Here is an 18,436-nt window from a genome sequence, read left to right on the forward strand (position 1 = left end):
CCCCCCCTCCACAAATTAGTAATTATTACATATATAATTCCTGGGCTGTTTTGAAAATGTGGAAATACTGAAAGAAAAAACCCAAACATCTGCTTCCTACAATTCAGTAGCAAAGTAGCTATAATAATTTAAAGGAAAAAAAGTTTGTCACTTTGTGTTCCCTAGCAGCCTGGTTTCTACTGATTGCCCACAGCCCGTCACCTTTCCATAGTTAGTAGCTAGATGTACTGTTTCCAGTTTTCCCAGCTTACTTTGAGGAAGTAGGATTTTTTTAAAGGCATATGAATTGATTAGATTATAACTAAGCAAACAGTTCTAATCTGACATAGGCATTTGAATATAATATAGTAGTTGGCTTTTTGGTTTAGGGTATAAGAGTAGTCAGTAGAATACTGTTATGTGATTGTATTGTGTGCTGTGCATTTTATAAAATCTGCATGAAGTTTGCATCCCAGAGACATAATTTAGATGGAATCAAAGGTTGGTTTTTAATGCCTAAGGTAAGGTTTTCCAGCAGGTCAAAGTGACAGCAGTGTAAACTTTTCAAGTTGAGCTTGCTGAGGTAGTTTTCTGGGACAGCCTGCGGCCATTTGGATCTTTCTAGCCTCTCATTAATTACATAGTAAGATGGGAAACAAAAGGAGCCAAGCAAAAAGACCCATCAGTGTTGTTTATCTCATCCTAAAGACTTCATGTTTTTTCTTGCCCTCAAAGTTTTTTTTTTGGGGGGTGGGGGGTGTTGTTGTTTTTTGGTTTGGTGTGGGTTGGTTTTTTTTTTTTTTTTTTTTTAGTGCCTCTCACTTCCTTTCCTTTCCATTCACAGTTTCAGTTTCTTCTCATTCACAGTAAAGTTTTCCTTAATTCTGTCAAGTCTAGCTTTCAGAGACTTAATAACAGGCTTTATGGAGAGGTAGTGGGTGCCGACTGGTTACAGTACTGAATAGCTATAGATGTTGGGTAACACTGACATGTTTAGCTGAGTGAGAAGAGCACTCTTCTATTAAGAAGTCTTTTGACTACATTGGCAAAATTACTGCCTTAATTGCTGCAATTGAATATGGATGTTGCTTAAAGGGTGGTTCTGACAAGTATCTTAGTTAAAACTTTTAAAAATGTCTCTTTGAAGTCTTACCCGTTCTGCAAAACTTTCAGTTCTGTGGATTTTTTCTGTTTAATGCAAAACACGAAATTGATATTAAAAACTCTTCTGCATTTTTCCAGATTTTTGTTCTTGTGGTTCCCTTCTATGAAACTAGTTCTGTCCTGGCCATACTCACTAGAATACCACTGAGGGAGTTGCCAATGGAAGTAGAGTTTTCTACTGTTTTTTTTTTTTTTTTTTCTAAAATTTGGTGCGCACAGATGACTTCCTGCAATCCGGCTTCTGCCAGATATGTAAGCTAACAGGACACGTGAACTTAGTAAGTTGAAAAGATCAAGGTGAAGAAGACTAGGCTTGATGAGGTTTGATCAAACTACATTATTAGATCCCTTTCTGTATTAGAAATCCTGTATCTAAATAACCTTTAGGCTTACAGCTGCCTCTTCATGTCTTTATCGTGGTGGTTGGTTACCAGGTTTTGCTTAACTGATAAAACCTAGTTATTTCTCTTATTTTCTTATTTCCAACTAACGCCATTTGAGCTTATAACATAAAAGCTTGATGTTAGACCTTAAATCCCTTTTGATCAAGGAAATGAAAGCCTGTTAGTTTGGCCTTGCTAATGTGAAATGCTTTAGAACTACTTTTGAAGAAAAGAATAATTAACCAGATAAAACATAGCACAGTAAACTGTGCCCAGATAATATTTTCCTTTGGAAAAGCAGAAAGGCTGTTCTTGAAGTGTTCCTGGGCTTCAGTAAACCATTTGACAGATACCAAGAGGGTGCCTTCTGTGATAAGGTTAGCCGCTTAGTGGATGAGGGAAAGGCTGTGGATATTGTTTATCTGGACTTTAGTAAAGTCTTTGACACCATTTCACAGAGCATTCTCCTGGAGAAACTGGCTGCTCATGGCTTGGATGGGCATATGCTTTGGGTAAAAAACTGGCTAGATGACGGGGCCCAAAAAGTGGTGGTAAACCCAGTTGGCAGCTGGTCACAAGTGGTGTTCCCTAGGGCTCAGAATTGGGGCTGGTTCTGTTTAGTATCTTTATTAATAACTGAAGGGATTGAGTGCCCCCTCAGTAAGTTTGCAGATGACAATAAGTTGAGTGGGAGTGCTGATCTGCTTGAGGGTAGGACAGCCCTACGGAGGGATATGGAGAGGCTGGATTAATGGGCCGAGCCCAATGGTGTGAGGTTCAACAAGGCCAAGTGCTGGGTCCAGCACTTGGATCACAACAACCCCATGCAGCACTACAGGCTTGGGGAAGAGTGGCTCGAAATTTGCCCGGTGGAAAAGGACCGGGGGGTATTGGTCAACAGCTGGCTGAATATGAGCCAGCAGTGTGCCCAGGTGGCCAAGAAGGCCAACGGCATCCTGGCCTGTATCAGGAACAGTGTGGCCAGCAGGACTAGGGAAGTGATTGTCCCCCTGTACTCAGCACTGGTGAGGCCCCACCTCGAATACTATGTTCAGTTTTGGGCCCTTCACTACAGGAAAAACATAGAGGTGCTGGAGCATGTCCAGAGAAGGGCAACGAAACTGGTGAGAGGTCTGGAGCACATGTCTTATAAGGAACAGCTGAAGGAACTGGGGTCATTTAGTCTGGAGAAAAGGAGGTTGAGGGGAGTTCTTATCACTCTCTTCAACTACCTGAAAGGAGGTTGTAGTGAGGTGGGGGGCGGTCTCTTCTACCAACTAACATACAATAGGACAAGAGGAGGTGGCCTCAAGATGCGCCATGGAAGGTTTAGGGTGGGTATTGGGAAAAATTTCTTCACAGCAAGGGTTATCAAACATTGGAACAGGCTGCCCAGGGAAGTGGTTGAATCACCATCCCTAGAGGTATGTAAAAGATGGGTAGACGTGGTGCTTAGGGACATGGTTTAGTGGCGGTTTTGGCAGTGTTAGGTTGATTGTTGGAATCTGTGATCTTAAAGGTATCTTCTGAGCTAGATGATTCTATGATTCTGTAAGTTCCTAGTTAAGGTGGGAGAGAGGAGGATTGCTGTGGAAGTGTGAGGGGCATAGGGACAGGCAGTTCCTCTGGTATCACTGGGATTGGGAACGATCAAATTTTATTTGGTGTTTTGCTGAACAAAATAAGTCCTGGCTGCTGATGTGAGTTGAGATACATGAGTACAAAGGAGAACAGGAGGAGTTGGGTGATGTTTTGATCAAAACGGAATGAGAAATAATACATGGCTGGTGTCCTGCTTTTAGACGTTTTTAGAGGGGACCCCCCTCCCCACCTGTAGACCAAATAGTGTTTAGGATGTCTTAATATTTGTGTACAGGGAGAATCAAATTGACAGTGGAAGTGTTACATACAATGGTGATCAATTAGGGAAAGCTGCTTGAACATTGGAAATAGTTATAATGACCTCTGGATTTGTGTAGTGTCTCAAAATCATGATATACATAGTCAATTAAATGCCTCTATAATTTTGCTTTAAATTAAGTGTAAAGTGTTCTTTGATACAAACTTCAAAAAAGGACATAATTGAAGCAGTCTCACCTTTCACTGCTGTTTATAAACCAAAGGTCTGCCACTGTTGAAACTGAGAGTAATTGTCAGTTCCAGAGCATATACATAAACTCACTCCCTTACCTCTGAACAGTCAAACTTTGCAGATCTTCAAAAGTGCCTTGTTTGTTGCTCCTTTTATCAAGTTGAATAGCTCTAGTTTCTCTAAAACAATTTGTAGTATGCACAGGTAGAATCTGTTGAGACTGTCTCGCATGTTAACAATGCTTTTACAAAATAAATAACTACATAAAGCTAACTTGGTAAGAGTTTTAGTGAGAGCATATAGCAAAAGTTCAGTTTAGGTGGTGCAAAGTGAAGTTCATGCAACTGAGAGCGCTTATGAAGATGCCAAGAGGTTAAATATTGATCGCTTCTGCGAAGGTTATGTTATTGGTGCATCAGGTGTACTTTGGAGGCTGCCTGTTTTTGATAGAAGTTTGCAATCTGTATTGACATGATTTAGACTGTATTTTCTCTTTGTAAATGGATTTTGAAATTTGAGGGGTGGTGTATATTCATTCTATGGTATGTAAGCATTAATGTGTACATTAGGGGAGTGGAGCATCTCCCTTATGAGGAAAGACTGAGGGAGCTGGGTCTCTTTAGTTTGGAGAAGAGGAGACTGAGGGGTGATCTTATTAGCGTTTATAAATATATAAAGGGGGAATGTCATGAGGATGGAGCCAGGCTCTTCTCAGTAGCAACCAATGATAGGACAAGGGGTAATGGATTCAAGCTGGAACACAAGAGGTTCCACTTAAATTTGAGAAGAAACTTCTCAGTGAGGGTGACAGAGCACTGGAACAGGCTGCCCAGGGAGGTTATGGAGTCTCCTTCTCTGGAGACATTCAAAACTCACCTGGACGCCTTCCTGTGCAACCTCATCTAGGTGTTCCTGCTCCGACAGGGGGATTGGACTAGATGATCTTTTGAGGTCCCTTCCAATCCCTAGCATACTGTGATACTGTGATCTTGAGATACGTATTCAGTAGGTTTATGTGACCGTGTGAGAGTGAGCTCTGTGGTATGTGCTGAATTTTGGAACAATGAATAAATATTTTATATTAAAGATGAAAGAGCAAGTTTAACATTGATATTCAGTTTTTATTATTTGGTAAGTTCCTGCAAATTTGGAGGGCCATAGCAGATACACCTTTTCCTTTTCTGAACTTGCGCAGAAGATCAGAGGATTAAGGTGTTAAAACTCAAAACTAGCAGCTAAGTTCAGAATAATCAACATGTTAAAACACTCCCTTTTTGTTTTGTTTTTTCTATGAACAGTTGTAACAGTGATAAAGTAGGTTGACTGTGTCTAGTTAAATTCATGTCCATAGAGCACTTGCAGTTCCTTGCAGTCACAAGGTAGCTGCTCTTCTGTAGACAACAGCGTGCTTCAGATGGAGCTGAGGTCACCCTGCATCTGGTGCTGGCGCCTCCAGCTCAGCTACGCGTTGTGTAGCTGTTTGCAGCCAGCTACTCTGTTTGTTGCAGTGACTCAGTGGTGGGAGGAGGAGAGCCATCATGTGAGATGTATTCCAGTAGGTAGTGGCTGTTGGATTAGATAATGGTATCTATGCCCACATGCTGGGCCTTTCAGCATTTTAGAATAAAACTTTAAACGTTACTGTCTTGTTTATTGCAGGTTAGAGGCAGGGTTAGAAGAGCTGGTGCAAGAGCTCAGAGAAGCCCTGAAAGTCTAGGCATACGAACGCTCTAGGACTGGAATACTACGGACTTCTTGTAGAGCTAGTCATTGCAAAGCAGCTTTTTAAATTTGTAAATGTATTTTAATGGTTAAATGTATTTTAGTATTTATTGGGTAAATTAAATTTAATGGCCAGATCACCAACACAGTTTGAAAAACTCCATTGGTTTGGGTTGATTAATCCAGGTCTTGATAACTAATTATGGTTGATATTACACACTTACCTTTAGAACTTTGACATAGTAGCATTATTGCTAGATTTCTTGTTTATGTTGGGTTATAAAATTTACATTTAAAAAAAACCCCAAACTAGTGAAGCACAGAATGGAAGATGCATACTTGGTTGAATGCTTCAGTATAATCACATTTGGGTTCTTGCACAGAATGTCTTAACTGTAACTTTCAGAATAGATAAAGTGCAGAATACATTACTACACTGTTTTAAGCTAGGGTTGGTCAACCTTTGTGCTGCCTTTTGGGTGTCATCCTTGTGTCTGTCTTCTACCACGCCACATACATTTGTTTCAGAATAGGTAAGAGCACGAGCAAGAAACTGTTCTTCAAAAAAAGCAAAAAAAAAAAAACCCACCCCAAAACAATGTGGGACGCAGACCTGAAAATCTCCCCTCAAGAGAATCTATTTTATGATTTATTTTTTTTAATTCAACATATTTTTTTTTTAGTGACTCAAGTGATGAGGTTTTATGTCCTTTTTCAATACACTCATCTTATTAGTGATTTTTTTTTTTTTTTTTCCCCCATCCTTGCTGTTATATCTTTAAGGAGACAAAATAAGGATAGTATTCCTATTGATCTTTCTGATTGATTTGATGCCCTGCTTTGACACAGAGTTATTCAGCCAGTAAAGAATGGAATATGAAAGTGGTGTGTTCATAAATGATGACTAACAGCTGTCAAATACTATGTATTTATCTGCCTGCAGCTGACCTCTTCACTCAATGCAGCAATTACTTCAGTCAGGTCTGTTCCTCAAGATATTTTATTTTCTGCAGTCGTTGTTTTGGATTTTTGTTTTCTACAGTGAATTTTAAGATCAAATACATCAAACCAGTTTCTATTCATCTTGGAATGTCTATCAGCTCAGTGCCTGTTGAATTTGGATGTGATACAAAGATGCTTCTGTCTGTACTGTTCATGGAAATACCTCTGTTTTTAATGTATCTGGCTTCATGACAAGAAGCCTTTTGGGTTTGTGGCTGAATTCTGTTATTCAGGTTGATAAATGGCTTTCTCGGTGCGGTTTCCTATCATCTTTTTAGGAAAAAATTTAATGCCTTGATCTCACGTCCAAGAGCAAAGCAAGCTAGTGTTCAAATCCTGAAGATTTATGGGAACATACGGAAAAACTTGCACCTGAGGAAACAAGATGACCTTGCAGAGCAGACAGCTATTTGCTTTCACAAACTCTTTCAGCAGTGGATTTGTTACATGTAGTTTTGTTTTTTTTTTTCTCTTGGTGCCCTTGTGACAACAGCTCTGGTTTTTGACACAATGAGAGTTGCTTAAATGCTGAGGCATACTTTCTCTGGTGGAAGGGCAGTCTTTCCACAAACTGAGAAGCTTGCAGTAACTCTTCTACAGATGACCAAGATACAGGCTTCAATGTAAAATTTCTTCCAGAAGAAGACGGGTTCTCTCTGGCTGTTAAGTCTGCTCTGACAGAGAATACTGTTTTACCAGTAAATGTGAAATTTCTGAATCTATTTGAAATCTTTGTCTTCCCTTCAGCCCTTGTGGTAATAGTCATGTTTTAAGAAAATTGATTGAGGCTTCAGTTCTTTTGACTGACTATGTTGAAGTCCTTAGCAAAAGGGATCAGAGGATCTCTGTTAGTCATTCACCTCCAGGAGCAGAAGCTAAAACAACCTATCTTTTTTTTTCCTGAAAAAGTACAGATCTAAAAGTATTGAATAATACTATTTTGGGATAGCTTCCTAGTTGCTGCATTTGAGGATCTGTTGAATGTAGTGATGTTATTCGCTAGTGAAAGGCATGATAGTGATCTTGGTGTGCGTGAGGTATTGGCTCATTTCATATAATGTCAAGAGCTGAGATGGTAGCACTGCTTCTTAGTTGTTATTCGCTTCTATGACCTGATTTGGAACAAACTAGGAAGGCTTTGTATGTACCTGGGTAAACTAACAGCAATTCTGGTTTGCAGTTGTCATGTAAGAGAAATTCTAAACACCTTCACCATTGCAAAATGTGTGGGTTTTTTTTCAGCAGGGATGCAACACTGTGTACTTAACTCTACTTGTTGCATTTTTCTGCCTGTGTTATTTCAAGAATGTATTCATGCTCCTGATTCTTGGCTGCCCAAAGAACTGGACGATTAATGCTGATAAGAGTTCAAAGTCACAAGTTAGTATTGTAAATGTGATTCTTTCTTCATCCTCTGACTATATCACCTCCTCCCTCCTTGACTGGACAAAAGTATTAAGGGCAAGAAAAAGAGGGGAAATAACTTTAGAAGCTGTTGTAATATTAAAGTAAGTTAATTTAAAAACAACAACAACCAAACAACACCTGTCACCCCAAAGTGAAGTTTCCTAAGATACTTTTGGCATAAAACTAATTAAAATCCAAAAAGAAAGTTTCAGGAGTAGGATATGTGATAAAGCTAGCAGCTATTCTGAAATTCTGAAGTTGACTCTTCAAATCTAAGCCCATGTGTAATAGTACCTACGTTGCCTATGACTGACGTGATGTTCAGTTTTATAGCACTTTCTCAACTGTTCAATGTAAATTAGCTCTTAGATTCCAGTAATTCACACCGTCAAAGCAATAAGGATCACTGTGCCTTAATTATATATTAATATATGTTTTATATATATTAATTATATATATAATTAGCATTTCAATATAAGAAGGCTTTCTGGGGCATTTTTAATACCACCTTAGCTTTTTCAAAAGTTGTCCGTGTAGCTAGATACTGTGCTTTCTAAGGCTTTCTAAGGCTGAAGGATTTTCATGTCTTGATTTCACAATGTTCTTGAATGTTCCCATGCTTTAGAACTACCAGTCTTGACATTTCAGAAATGCTTTAATTGATATATAATGACTCTTTCTAATGTACTAATGCTTTTGCATAATATAATTTTGATGTCTGACAAAATTTTAAAATAAAATTATCTAATGCTAACTAAACAAAAACAGGGGGTTTTAATGCAAACAAATTTATCCTCTTTTTATTTTATCTTTTAATTAGCAGAATGAGTTCTTAATCTTTTTAAGCTACACCTGTTATGCTATAGTTTTTTTAGTTTATGAAATTCATCCGTGCTCGTTAAGTTGTGTTGAAGCAACTTGATTGCATTACTGGCATACTGATCTTTTGACCTGTGTCAGTTTTGGTTTTCGATCTGAAAGGTTTATGAAAATTGTTAAAAGTACTGTAAAAAAGCAGATGGTTGTGGTGTCCAGTGGTGTCTGGCGTTTTTTGTTTGTTTGGGGGTTTTTTGTTTGTTGAGTGGGTTTTTTTTTTTTGTTTTGGTTTATTTTAGGTTATTTTTTCTTGTTGATGAATGGATGCTTCAGCAATATATAATGAGAATAATTTAAACTTAAAATTATTCTCAAGGATGAGGTATTTAATCTCATATCTTATTGCATGGGAGTTTTATGTAAGATAGGAAATGCTTGTCCTCTCTTGGTAGAGCATTGGTATTGTAAGGAACATGCTGCCCTCTTTTGGTAGAGCATTGGTATTGTAAGGAACGTGCTCAACTTGTTCATAGTTTTTATTTGTATGTTTGAAAAAATTCTGGGTTTATTCTTTTATTTCCTGAAGAAATGGAAAATGAAGATTCTTTTAGAAAAATGAGATGTTAAGTACTGAATCACTCAATATTTATTTAAAATGAGAACTTTTTCATTTAGGTCCTGTGTGGGTAAAAGTGGTTCTCTCACTGCTGTTTATCTGTATCTTAGTAGACAGCCGATACAGTTTGATAGTGTTGATTGCTGACTGAAATACTTTTTTGCTTCAGATAAAGGTTAAAGCGTATAAACCCTTGGGTCTATTTTGTTATGGCACGTGGGCATTGTCTGTCTTTATAGGTCTCTGAGGAGGAAAAAAACCTCAGGTGAGCCTCTGGAACATGTTCACACATAGCAGGAAAACTAGTCAATTCCAAACAGTTTGATTTAAACATGCATCTCATGCTTTAGCTAAAATTGCACGTAATTTCATGCTAGATAGAGACAGAGTATAGATTTATATGCAGTCTTGTCATCCCTGTTTCCCTCCTCCCCTCCTTGTATGTAGTACGTACATACACAGGCATGTGGACATATCCCTCACAGCAGTTAGAAAAGCTTTAAGTAAAAACTAACAAAAGTCCCCACCCTTCTGGGCCAGGGTAAATGCCTGGAATACTCCCCCCTGCTACTCTCCTGTCCCCTGGGCGTTTTTGGTTCAACAGCTTCTTGTGTGATGCAGTTTCTAAATGACCTTTCATGGGTTTTTCCTACTCTTTCTTCGAATCACTCCAGCAAGGAGTTCCACAGGTCGGCAAGGAGTTCCACAGGTCGTCTCCCTGATGTGCAGAGGTGCTCAGTCTTTATTTTTTTTAGCTTTGCTGTTATTAGTTGCATTGACTCTTCCCTTCCAGCTTTTGTATTAGGATGTCCTTATTGCTCAGGATTTTATAAACCTCCAGTTGTCTTTTCCAGAATGCAGAATTCCAACTTCTTTAGTTATTTTTTGAATGGAAGGTGTTTGGTACCTTTGATCATAGCCGTAGTGCTCTTTGAACTTTTCAGTCCTGTGGTTTTCCCCCTTTTGAGATGAGAACAGAGATGCAGGGTTGTGAAGCAGGATGATGGTATTTTCTATACTGCTCTGTAATCCTTTTCTAAAGTATAGTATCTGGTTTATGTTTTTGAACAGAATGCATCAATGAATGGATGTTGTCATAGAATCGTCTGTCACAGCCCTAATATTCCACTCCTGAGACATTAGTCAACTTGTAATGCAGCATTTTATATATGAATTTAGCAGATTTCCTCTCTCTCCTGCATCGCTGCAGTTATAGCTCAGTTGAGTTTTATTTGCCAGTTTTAGTGCCCAGGTACTTGGAATTAGAAGATCCATAGTAGTTCTTCATAATCAGTCATCATCCTTGCTATCCTAAATAACTTAATATTAAGGAGCTTAGTCAAGAGCACCTCACTGATTCTTTTCCAGGTTGCTTATGAGGATATGAAATGACATGGCTCTTGGTATGGCTTATTGCAGTATTGCCTTGGTGACGCTGCTGTTATGTGAGAAGTGACCTATATTGAGGTTCTATTTCTGTAAAAAAAATGAAGAACTTAAGAAACAGAAAATTTAAATATCGGGCACTGGCTTCATGTGTCACTAAACCCAGTGAATTGGTACCTTCTAGTTTCATAAACTAAACATAACATGAAATGTTTATAAGCTCAAATGCCTTATCTACATTTTTGTTTTAGGATTAACACTGTGTATATTTCTAGGTAGAATATGCTAGTTTCTGGCAAATGAATGAAAAAGAATTATCAAAATAAACAAAAGCTGCTTTGGAGTCTGTAAATGTTGACTCCTGCTCTGAATAGCCTTTTAGCTACCAAAGTCTGTGCATCCACCTCCTTTACAAAAAAAGAGCCTTATCTTCAGACCAACCTGAAGTTAGCAATGATGAAAACCCCGCTTTCTTCCAATAATAGATTTTATCTGAGGGGAACAAAAGCACATACTAAAACTAGTTTTGTACAGTACAGAGCAAGCAAAAATGTAATGCCAAAAATATTTTAATATCCCATTTGGAGCTTACATTTCTGTGGTTTATATTTTATTCTTTTGATATTTTGTAGAAATCCTCTACTAGTTCCAAATATATATCAGTCAGTTGCCAGAATTTTTGGTGGACTTCAAAGGCTAAAAATCAAGCATTTAATAAGCTGGATTTCTTAGTGACTGCTGTTACAACTTTGTTATATGGGAGACCAGAAGCTGATAGAAGAACTGATACAGCAGCACAACTGTTTTGCAGTTTCTGAGGATGTTGGGTAACAAGTTCAGTACAGAAAAGTCCTTTTGCTTGTACATAACTGGAACTTAATTGCTTATAGCAATAGTGAAACTTCAATATTTAACAGGAGTTGGTTTTGGGTTTGTATTTGTTTTTAAAGGAAAAACATTGTTCTCAAAGAGGATGGACTTCAATAGTAACAGTGTATGAGCTGGGCTTTCCAGTTCTGCCAGTATTTTCTGAGCATGAATAGGAATGAAATAGCCGACGTTCCCTTTGTTTTCAGGCTTAAGTTTTACATGGCTCTAAGCATATAGACTAGAATTACTAATGACCTTTCCAAATAAGATTGCTCAGTGGCAGTCTATAGAAAACACATATTTAGTAGCTTAAGGTGTCAAAACTGAAGTCTCCTTTTTGCTTTATAGTTAAAAGCTGCCTGTGCTTGGTATTTGTTGAGAAGCTATCTTCAGTTTGTATTTGAAGCACAGCAGAAAAAAATGGCTTTGTGCTTTGTATACAAGTTCTTTTAAAATGTCATGATTTTTTGGAAATAAGAATTTAGGTAGAGGATGATAACTAACAAGATTTCCGGTGATACGTACTGACACGAACATACTGGCCACAGCTTTGATGAGCATGTGCCTAATTTTTATTTTAGTAGTGAGCTCCTCCAAGAGATGAAAAAGCTTTGAAAACCAAAAGCTATATTTTACCTGACTAGAAACATGTATCTTATTTGAATATAAATCTATTTTTAAAAACTAAAGAAAATATTTACAAGTTTGGGGAAAGAAGCAAAAGGTCTGTGTACATCTTTTCCCACTGCATTTTTGAAGGAAAGTCCTTTCTTTCAGCCATCCTAGTGGGTTTGGCAGCAAATTTTGCGTGATTCCTTCTTACCCTTACAAAGTTCTATTTCCTCTGCCTGGCTTTTACTTGTTTTTCTCCTCTCCACGTCTCCTACCTCTCTGCTTTCCTTTGCAAAGACTCCCATGAGCTGGAAACCCTGCCAGCTCCCTGCACTGTTTCCCTGGCTGCTGCACCCTCAGTTTTTTTCTGACTATGTCCAGTATTCCCCTGCTTGTCAGGGTGTTCTTGTCTTGATGCCGGTTAAGCTGTATGAGTGTAGTAGCATGCAAGTGGAGAGGGACACATATAGATTTTGATGCTTCTGTAAAACTAGCCAACTAGTTTATCTGAAAAATGTAATTTGTTTGGGGGTGTTTTTTTTTAATGAGTATTTGTGTTACTGCTCTTTCACTGTACTTCTATTCACTGCTTTGAGTACAAAATACCATGCAAAGAACAAATGTAACTTCATATCCCAAACTGGGAAGATTGCATCAGTTAGTAAATTATCAGCACCAGCTTTCTATTCTTACCTCTTGAAAGCTGTCTCTCAGAATGTTAAATTAGTTAAGAGGAAATTGGATATGTGATTCTTTTTACTGTAAGCATAATACAACTATTATTATCCAGCTTAGAAAAATAACATGTAGAGTTCAGAATTTTATGTAGGTACAAACGCTGTGCTTTTGTTCTTGCTGGTGCAAAGATTGTTGATTAGCTTATCTGTTCTTGTCCTCTTAACAGTTGCTTGATATTTTTGGTTTTTGCTTTGCAGCTTAGTCTTTTTCCTTTTTTCATGATTGTAGACAGTTGCAAGAGCAACAGAGGCAGAAGGAGCTGGAACGGGAGAGGCTGGATCGTGAACGAATGGAACGGGAGAGGCTGGAGAGAGAGAGGCTAGAAAGGGAAAGACTTGAAAGAGAGCGCCTAGAACAGGAGCAACTGGAGAGAGAACGGCAAGAAAGGGAACGGCAAGAACGCCTAGAAAGGGAGAGACAAGAGAAGGAGAGGCAGGATCGAGAAAGACTTGAACGACTTGAACGGGAAAGGCAAGAAAGAGAACGGCAAGAACAGTTGGAAAGGGAACAATTGGAATGGGAAAGAGAGAGAAGAATTTCAAATGCTGGTAAGAATTTCAAAACTGAGTGTATTCAAGTACCAGACTGCTCTTTATGTGTTTGAGTGATGGAGTGGGAGAGAAGCAGCAAAGGGCAGTGAGTACAGTTGTGCAACAACAGTCAATACTTCAGGCTTCTATTTGCTTCCTTTTTATGGCAAGAAGTCCAAGATCTTTGACTTTCCTGTCATAATTTTCCATTAACTCTGAAATAATTTTTTTGTACTATTTGCTCACTCCATTGCTGTACTCTCACATTACTTGAAGAACTTGAATCATATTGGGCACCTCCAACATTGGTTAAAGTATGATGAGTTAAAATTTCTAAATACCTTATCATTGTTTGCTCTATTAAACAAGATGTATTGTCATTACATAATTTGGAAAAAAAAAAAAAAAAAACAACCAAAAACCAAACATATCAAGTTGAGTGCGTTAATGTAGAAGGTACGTACCTACATAAAGTAAAGTAATAGTGCGAGAAATGCCTTTCAGCATGAAGTCTTGCTTAATTTATCATTGTAGTAACATTTCAGTAAAACGTATTATATGTATTTGTAGATAAGATAATGCACTGCCTGCAGAAATGTATCCAGCGATAACTGGAAGTTTTCTCAATTTGGTAATATAATGGAATATTAGTCAAGCACTTTGTTCTTTAGTAACAAACTCAATTTACATAAGAAGTCAGCTCATGGTAAAAGTTGAGGTATACTATGTAAGAGCTAGTCACTTAAGAGCAGAGGATTTTACTGGTAGTTTTAGTCCTAGTACTTTCAAGTTTGCGATGGAGCTTTTTCTGGGGAAGAGAAAGACGATATGTACTTGCTGCCTACGGTATGAGTTTTGTTAGTGGAGTTGTAACAAATGTTAAGATCACTACACTTGCTTGCAGTTTGCAACCAAACAAGATAAAAGCTGATAAAAGACCGATTAATCAACCCTGTATCTAATCCATCTCACAGATGGGATTTGAGAAAACTTACTCTAGAACATACTTGTAAATTCGAATGTTGGCACAAAAATAGTTGGTAAAATTTAAAAGCAGCTGTTGATAATATGTAAAACTTTCCTAACAGTGTTTTCACTTGTGCCTAATCCTCTGGTACTAACTGTAGTCTACATTTATACATTTTGTTTGAATGCTGGTTTTGTTGCTTCATTAGCTCCCTTTTTCTCTTTCTCCTTTTTTTATCCTGCCTTTGCTGCTGCTTTCCATCTTCTGTCCAGCTCCATCTTTCGACAACTCCCCGTATAGCACTCCACTTCCTGAATACTCCAGTTGCCAGCCTCCTTCAGCACCTCCTCCATCATATGCAAAAGCAGTCTCAGCACCAATGTCAGAGGCCGCACCGGAGTACGCTGTAGTGACTTCTGCACCACCGACTTCCACTCCCCCTACACCGCCTCTAAGGCACTCTGCATCACGTTTTGCTACATCTTTAGGCTCAGCTTTCCACCCTGTTCTCCCCCATTATGCTACGGTTCCTCGTCCGCTGAACAAAAGTTCTCGGCCCCCTTCTCCCGTCAGTGCCCCGGCGACTTTGCCTCCAAATACAAAGCCTGTTGCCTGGTCCGCGCCCAGTTTTGCCCCCCTTCCTCCATCTCCACCAGTCATGATAAGCAGTCCACCAGGCAAAGCTACTGGTCCAAGACCTGTCCTCCCAGTGTCGGCTTCTAATCCAGTGACCCAAATGTCCACGTCTCCCACGGCTCCTAACGGGCTTCCCGAAAACCTGGCTTATCCGGTTCCTTCACCTTCTACCTCAGGTCCAACTCCGCCTCCGCCACCTCCTCCCCCCCCACTGCCTTCCTTTCCGCCTCTGTCACTCTCTGGACCTCAAGCTTCTCCTTCTCCCAACTCCCCGAATGCCTCGACTCCCTCATCCAAGCCTAGTGTTCTCCCTTCTCCCTCTGCAGCTACCCCTGCCTCTGTTGAGAACTCTCTAAACTCTGTGCTGGGAGACTCCTCTGCTTCTGAGCCAGTCTTGCAGGCAGCCTCTCAGCCGATTGAACCTACGACCCAGCAGGGTAAGGCTTTCTGTTATTGCTACTAATGCACTAATCAGGAATGCAGTCGAAACCAATTGGTATCAAAGCCCGTAACTGCCCCGAAGAATTAATACAATGCTTCCAAAGTTGCAGTGATCTTAATACCACAACGAAATACCATTTGGAAAACTGGGGTAAGGGAAACTTTAAAGCTCCATGGAGAAGAGCCGGTGTTCTGTGGCCTGCCATAAATAAAATTCTGGTTTCTTGAGCTCTCACTTGTTGAATACTCGCTTGGTAAATCTTGCACTGTTAGTTTATTTGGAATGTGGTGTTAATAGGCAGCATCGTTAGTTTCCTGATGGCAGCCAATATGGAAGAATGTATGCGTGGCTTTGGACATGTGAGTGACCCTAAGTGAGGAATAATCTGAACCACTTTGATACTCTATGTAGCTTCAAATTTACAAAGCCGTATGTAACACCTACAGCATTTCTTTCTGGACAGTGGTTGTATTTTGATATATGGCTGTATGTGCGCATATATATATTTATATAAAAGACAGGTCTTCCTGTGGTGTTCTACCAGCGTAGCTAAAAAGACTTTAGAAAAAAAGTTTGATTAAGCAGGTCGCAGTCTTAATGGAGACACTACCAATGCGATAGAAATGTGTTTTACATGGATGTACATGTCTTTGTTAACCTGAATCCCGCTTTTATATTGATTTATTAGATTTAGGTCTTTGTACATAAGTCTGTGGTAGCTCAGCTAAAGCTGTGGGCAGAGGCGCTCCTGGCAGATGAGCAGACTGTGGCTTCATTACACAAGCTGCGCAGAGTAGATCCTGTGCATGCCCTCTTGTCTTAAATGAAGGTGTGAGCTACTCTGGGATGGAGTGGAACTAGGGTGGATGGCCTCACTTGTAATATGGAATAGAAGTGTGCACCTGGATGGTGACTGATGCCAAGAAAGTTTAAAAGGCTTTCAAATTTACATAGTGGTTAGCAGAGTAGGACAGCAGGAAGAGTTGTGTGGGAAATTCCTGCCTGCAGAGGTTACTTAAGGTGGTTGGGCAGCATTTTTAGCAGCTTATGGCAATTAGGGCGAGGCGGGGGCAGGATGTGTGGGGCTATTCTCTTAGTCACAATTTCTTAAACTGTTCCTATAATTAAAACACAGTAATTGTCAGAATATTCTTTCTTCAAAACACATTTTGTGTTGAATATCAATGTGAATTTAAAGCATTAAAAGAATCATAGGTAAAAAATAGAAGAGCTCGTTCCCACCAGCTTAAAATATGTCAGTCTTCTAACTCACTAATTAATGTTTGTATTAAATTATTAAAGTTGATTCCTGAAATGTTTTTTAGATGAAAGATTTTTATACAGCCTAGAAATTAGCATTGGAAGTCAAACAGTTCAAGGGTTCAGGTGTTGTTGGGTGGTGTGTTAAATTCTTGTTAGTACAATGAATAGTCACTCTGTTTTTCACCATTTGGACAAACAGTATAGTTCCTATGTGGTCTGGTGCTTGTGCCTTATTTGACTCTCTATAAAAGCTTTGCCTGTTTCCTGGTGTATGATTCTTGGTTGCAGCAGAGAACCGGACTGGAGGGTTTTTGTATGTAAAAGTCTCTGAAACTGTCTGATCTCTTATAGCATACTATGTAATATTTTTAGTGCATTTAATAAGAATGTTTCTTCCCTGCTGAAACTTGCTGTGTTTTCTTGCCTATAAAAAGGACCCTTACCAGTATTAGTATCTCATACATTGAGCAAAAGATCCAGTATTTCAGTGGACATAAGATCTTTTTTTTTTTTTTTTTTTTCCTAAATCCTTAAACATGGTCTATTTGTTTTCTTTTTGATACTAGGTGTTGTCCAAGGACCACCTGCACCTCCTCCCCCACCTCCCCTACCCCCTGGCCCAGCTCAGTCTTCAGTAGCAGCCCCACCTCCTCCTGGCCCACCACCACCGCCTCCACTTCCACCTTCCGGGCCGCCGCCGCCGCCACCACCACCTCCTCCACTTCCTAGCCAAGTTCCTCCCGTTCCCCTTCCACCTCCTGCTCCCCCTCTCCCTGCTTCTGGATTTTCAGTGGGATTTGTGTCTGAAGAAAATCGCCCTTTAACTGGACTAGCAGCTGCACTTGCTGGAGCCAAACTTAGGAAAGTCTCACGGGTAAATACAACTCTTGTTTCTTTTTCCGTTTCCTGTCTCTAAATGCTGTCTTCCTGAACCAGTTGTAATTTTTGTTCAAGATTAATAGCAGTATCAAGACTTTTGGGGTAGGCTTAATTCATTATTAAAAAAAGTGTTACAGGATGTAGTACCAGCCCATCACTTTCTTTATACAGTTGTTTCTTTTTTTGTCTGTGAACTTTGCTTCTTTCATTAAGTCGGCTATCATTTTATTTGCACATCTACTGTTATTTTGTGTGTTATGAAGGGTGAAGACTCCTCCAGTTCAAGTGGAGGAGGAGGAGGCGGCTCTGCTTCATCTAAAACAGACAGTGGCCGTGGAAATGGACCACTTCCCTTGGGAGGCAGTGGGTTGATGGAAGAAATGAGCGCGCTGCTGGCCAGGAGGTAAGGAGCTGTTCCTGTGCTCCAGTTGCTTGGTCGTCATAAAGGTAGGATTCTGGGTGCCTGTTTGCAGCTCGCTAAGGATCAAATAAACATCGGCTTGCTTATGTGGTTGCTTTGATAACGTTTTGTGAATAGCCATTCTTACTTGAGTGTAATTGAGTACTTTTCTTCTCTGTAAGCCTTTGTGCACCAGTAGGGGAGAGGATACAGACATCAAGAGGAGAAAGAATTGCATAATTGCTTTGGCAGGAGGGCTTTGTCCTTGAAAGTATTTTGAAAGCACTTTTTTAACTACTAATTTTCAGTTGTCTAGCTATCAGGCTATATATGTCTTTAACTATAGTAAGCAATATTCTTCCATCTCAAAGCCATGATGACCTTGGTAACTTCTGTCTCTGCTTATAGGAGAAGAATTGCTGAAAAGGGATCAATAGAACCAGAGCAGAAAGAAGATAAAACTGTAAGTTGAGAAATTTTCTCTCTTTCATGTTACTCAATACTAGATTATGAGGAAGAGTCTAATGGTTTA

The 18,436-nt window shown here is 39.4% G+C and overlaps 1 protein-coding gene across 3 annotated transcripts in view; it reads left to right on the top strand.

The window, feature by feature from the left end:
• The window catches only part of ENAH (ENAH actin regulator), a 52,646-nt gene that overhangs the window by 18,200 nt on the left and 16,010 nt on the right, over positions 1 to 18,436 (top strand). For 2 of the 3 annotated variants that reach the window (XM_082480616.1, XM_082480617.1), the window contains exons 4-8: positions 13,016 to 13,335; positions 14,557 to 15,357; positions 17,192 to 17,499; positions 17,768 to 17,907; positions 18,313 to 18,367. In XM_082480616.1, coding sequence (XP_082336742.1) covers positions 13,016 to 13,335; positions 14,557 to 15,357; positions 17,192 to 17,499; positions 17,768 to 17,907; positions 18,313 to 18,367 — 1,624 coding nt within the window. The remainder of the gene's footprint in view (positions 1 to 13,015; positions 13,336 to 14,556; positions 15,358 to 17,191; positions 17,500 to 17,767; positions 17,908 to 18,312; positions 18,368 to 18,436) is intronic. The other variant, XM_082480618.1, reaches the window with a different exon arrangement.

This window comes from Vanellus vanellus, assembly GCF_965231255.1.
Source record: "Vanellus vanellus genome assembly, chromosome: 3".
Lineage (NCBI taxonomy): Eukaryota > Metazoa > Chordata > Aves > Charadriiformes > Charadriidae > Vanellus > Vanellus vanellus.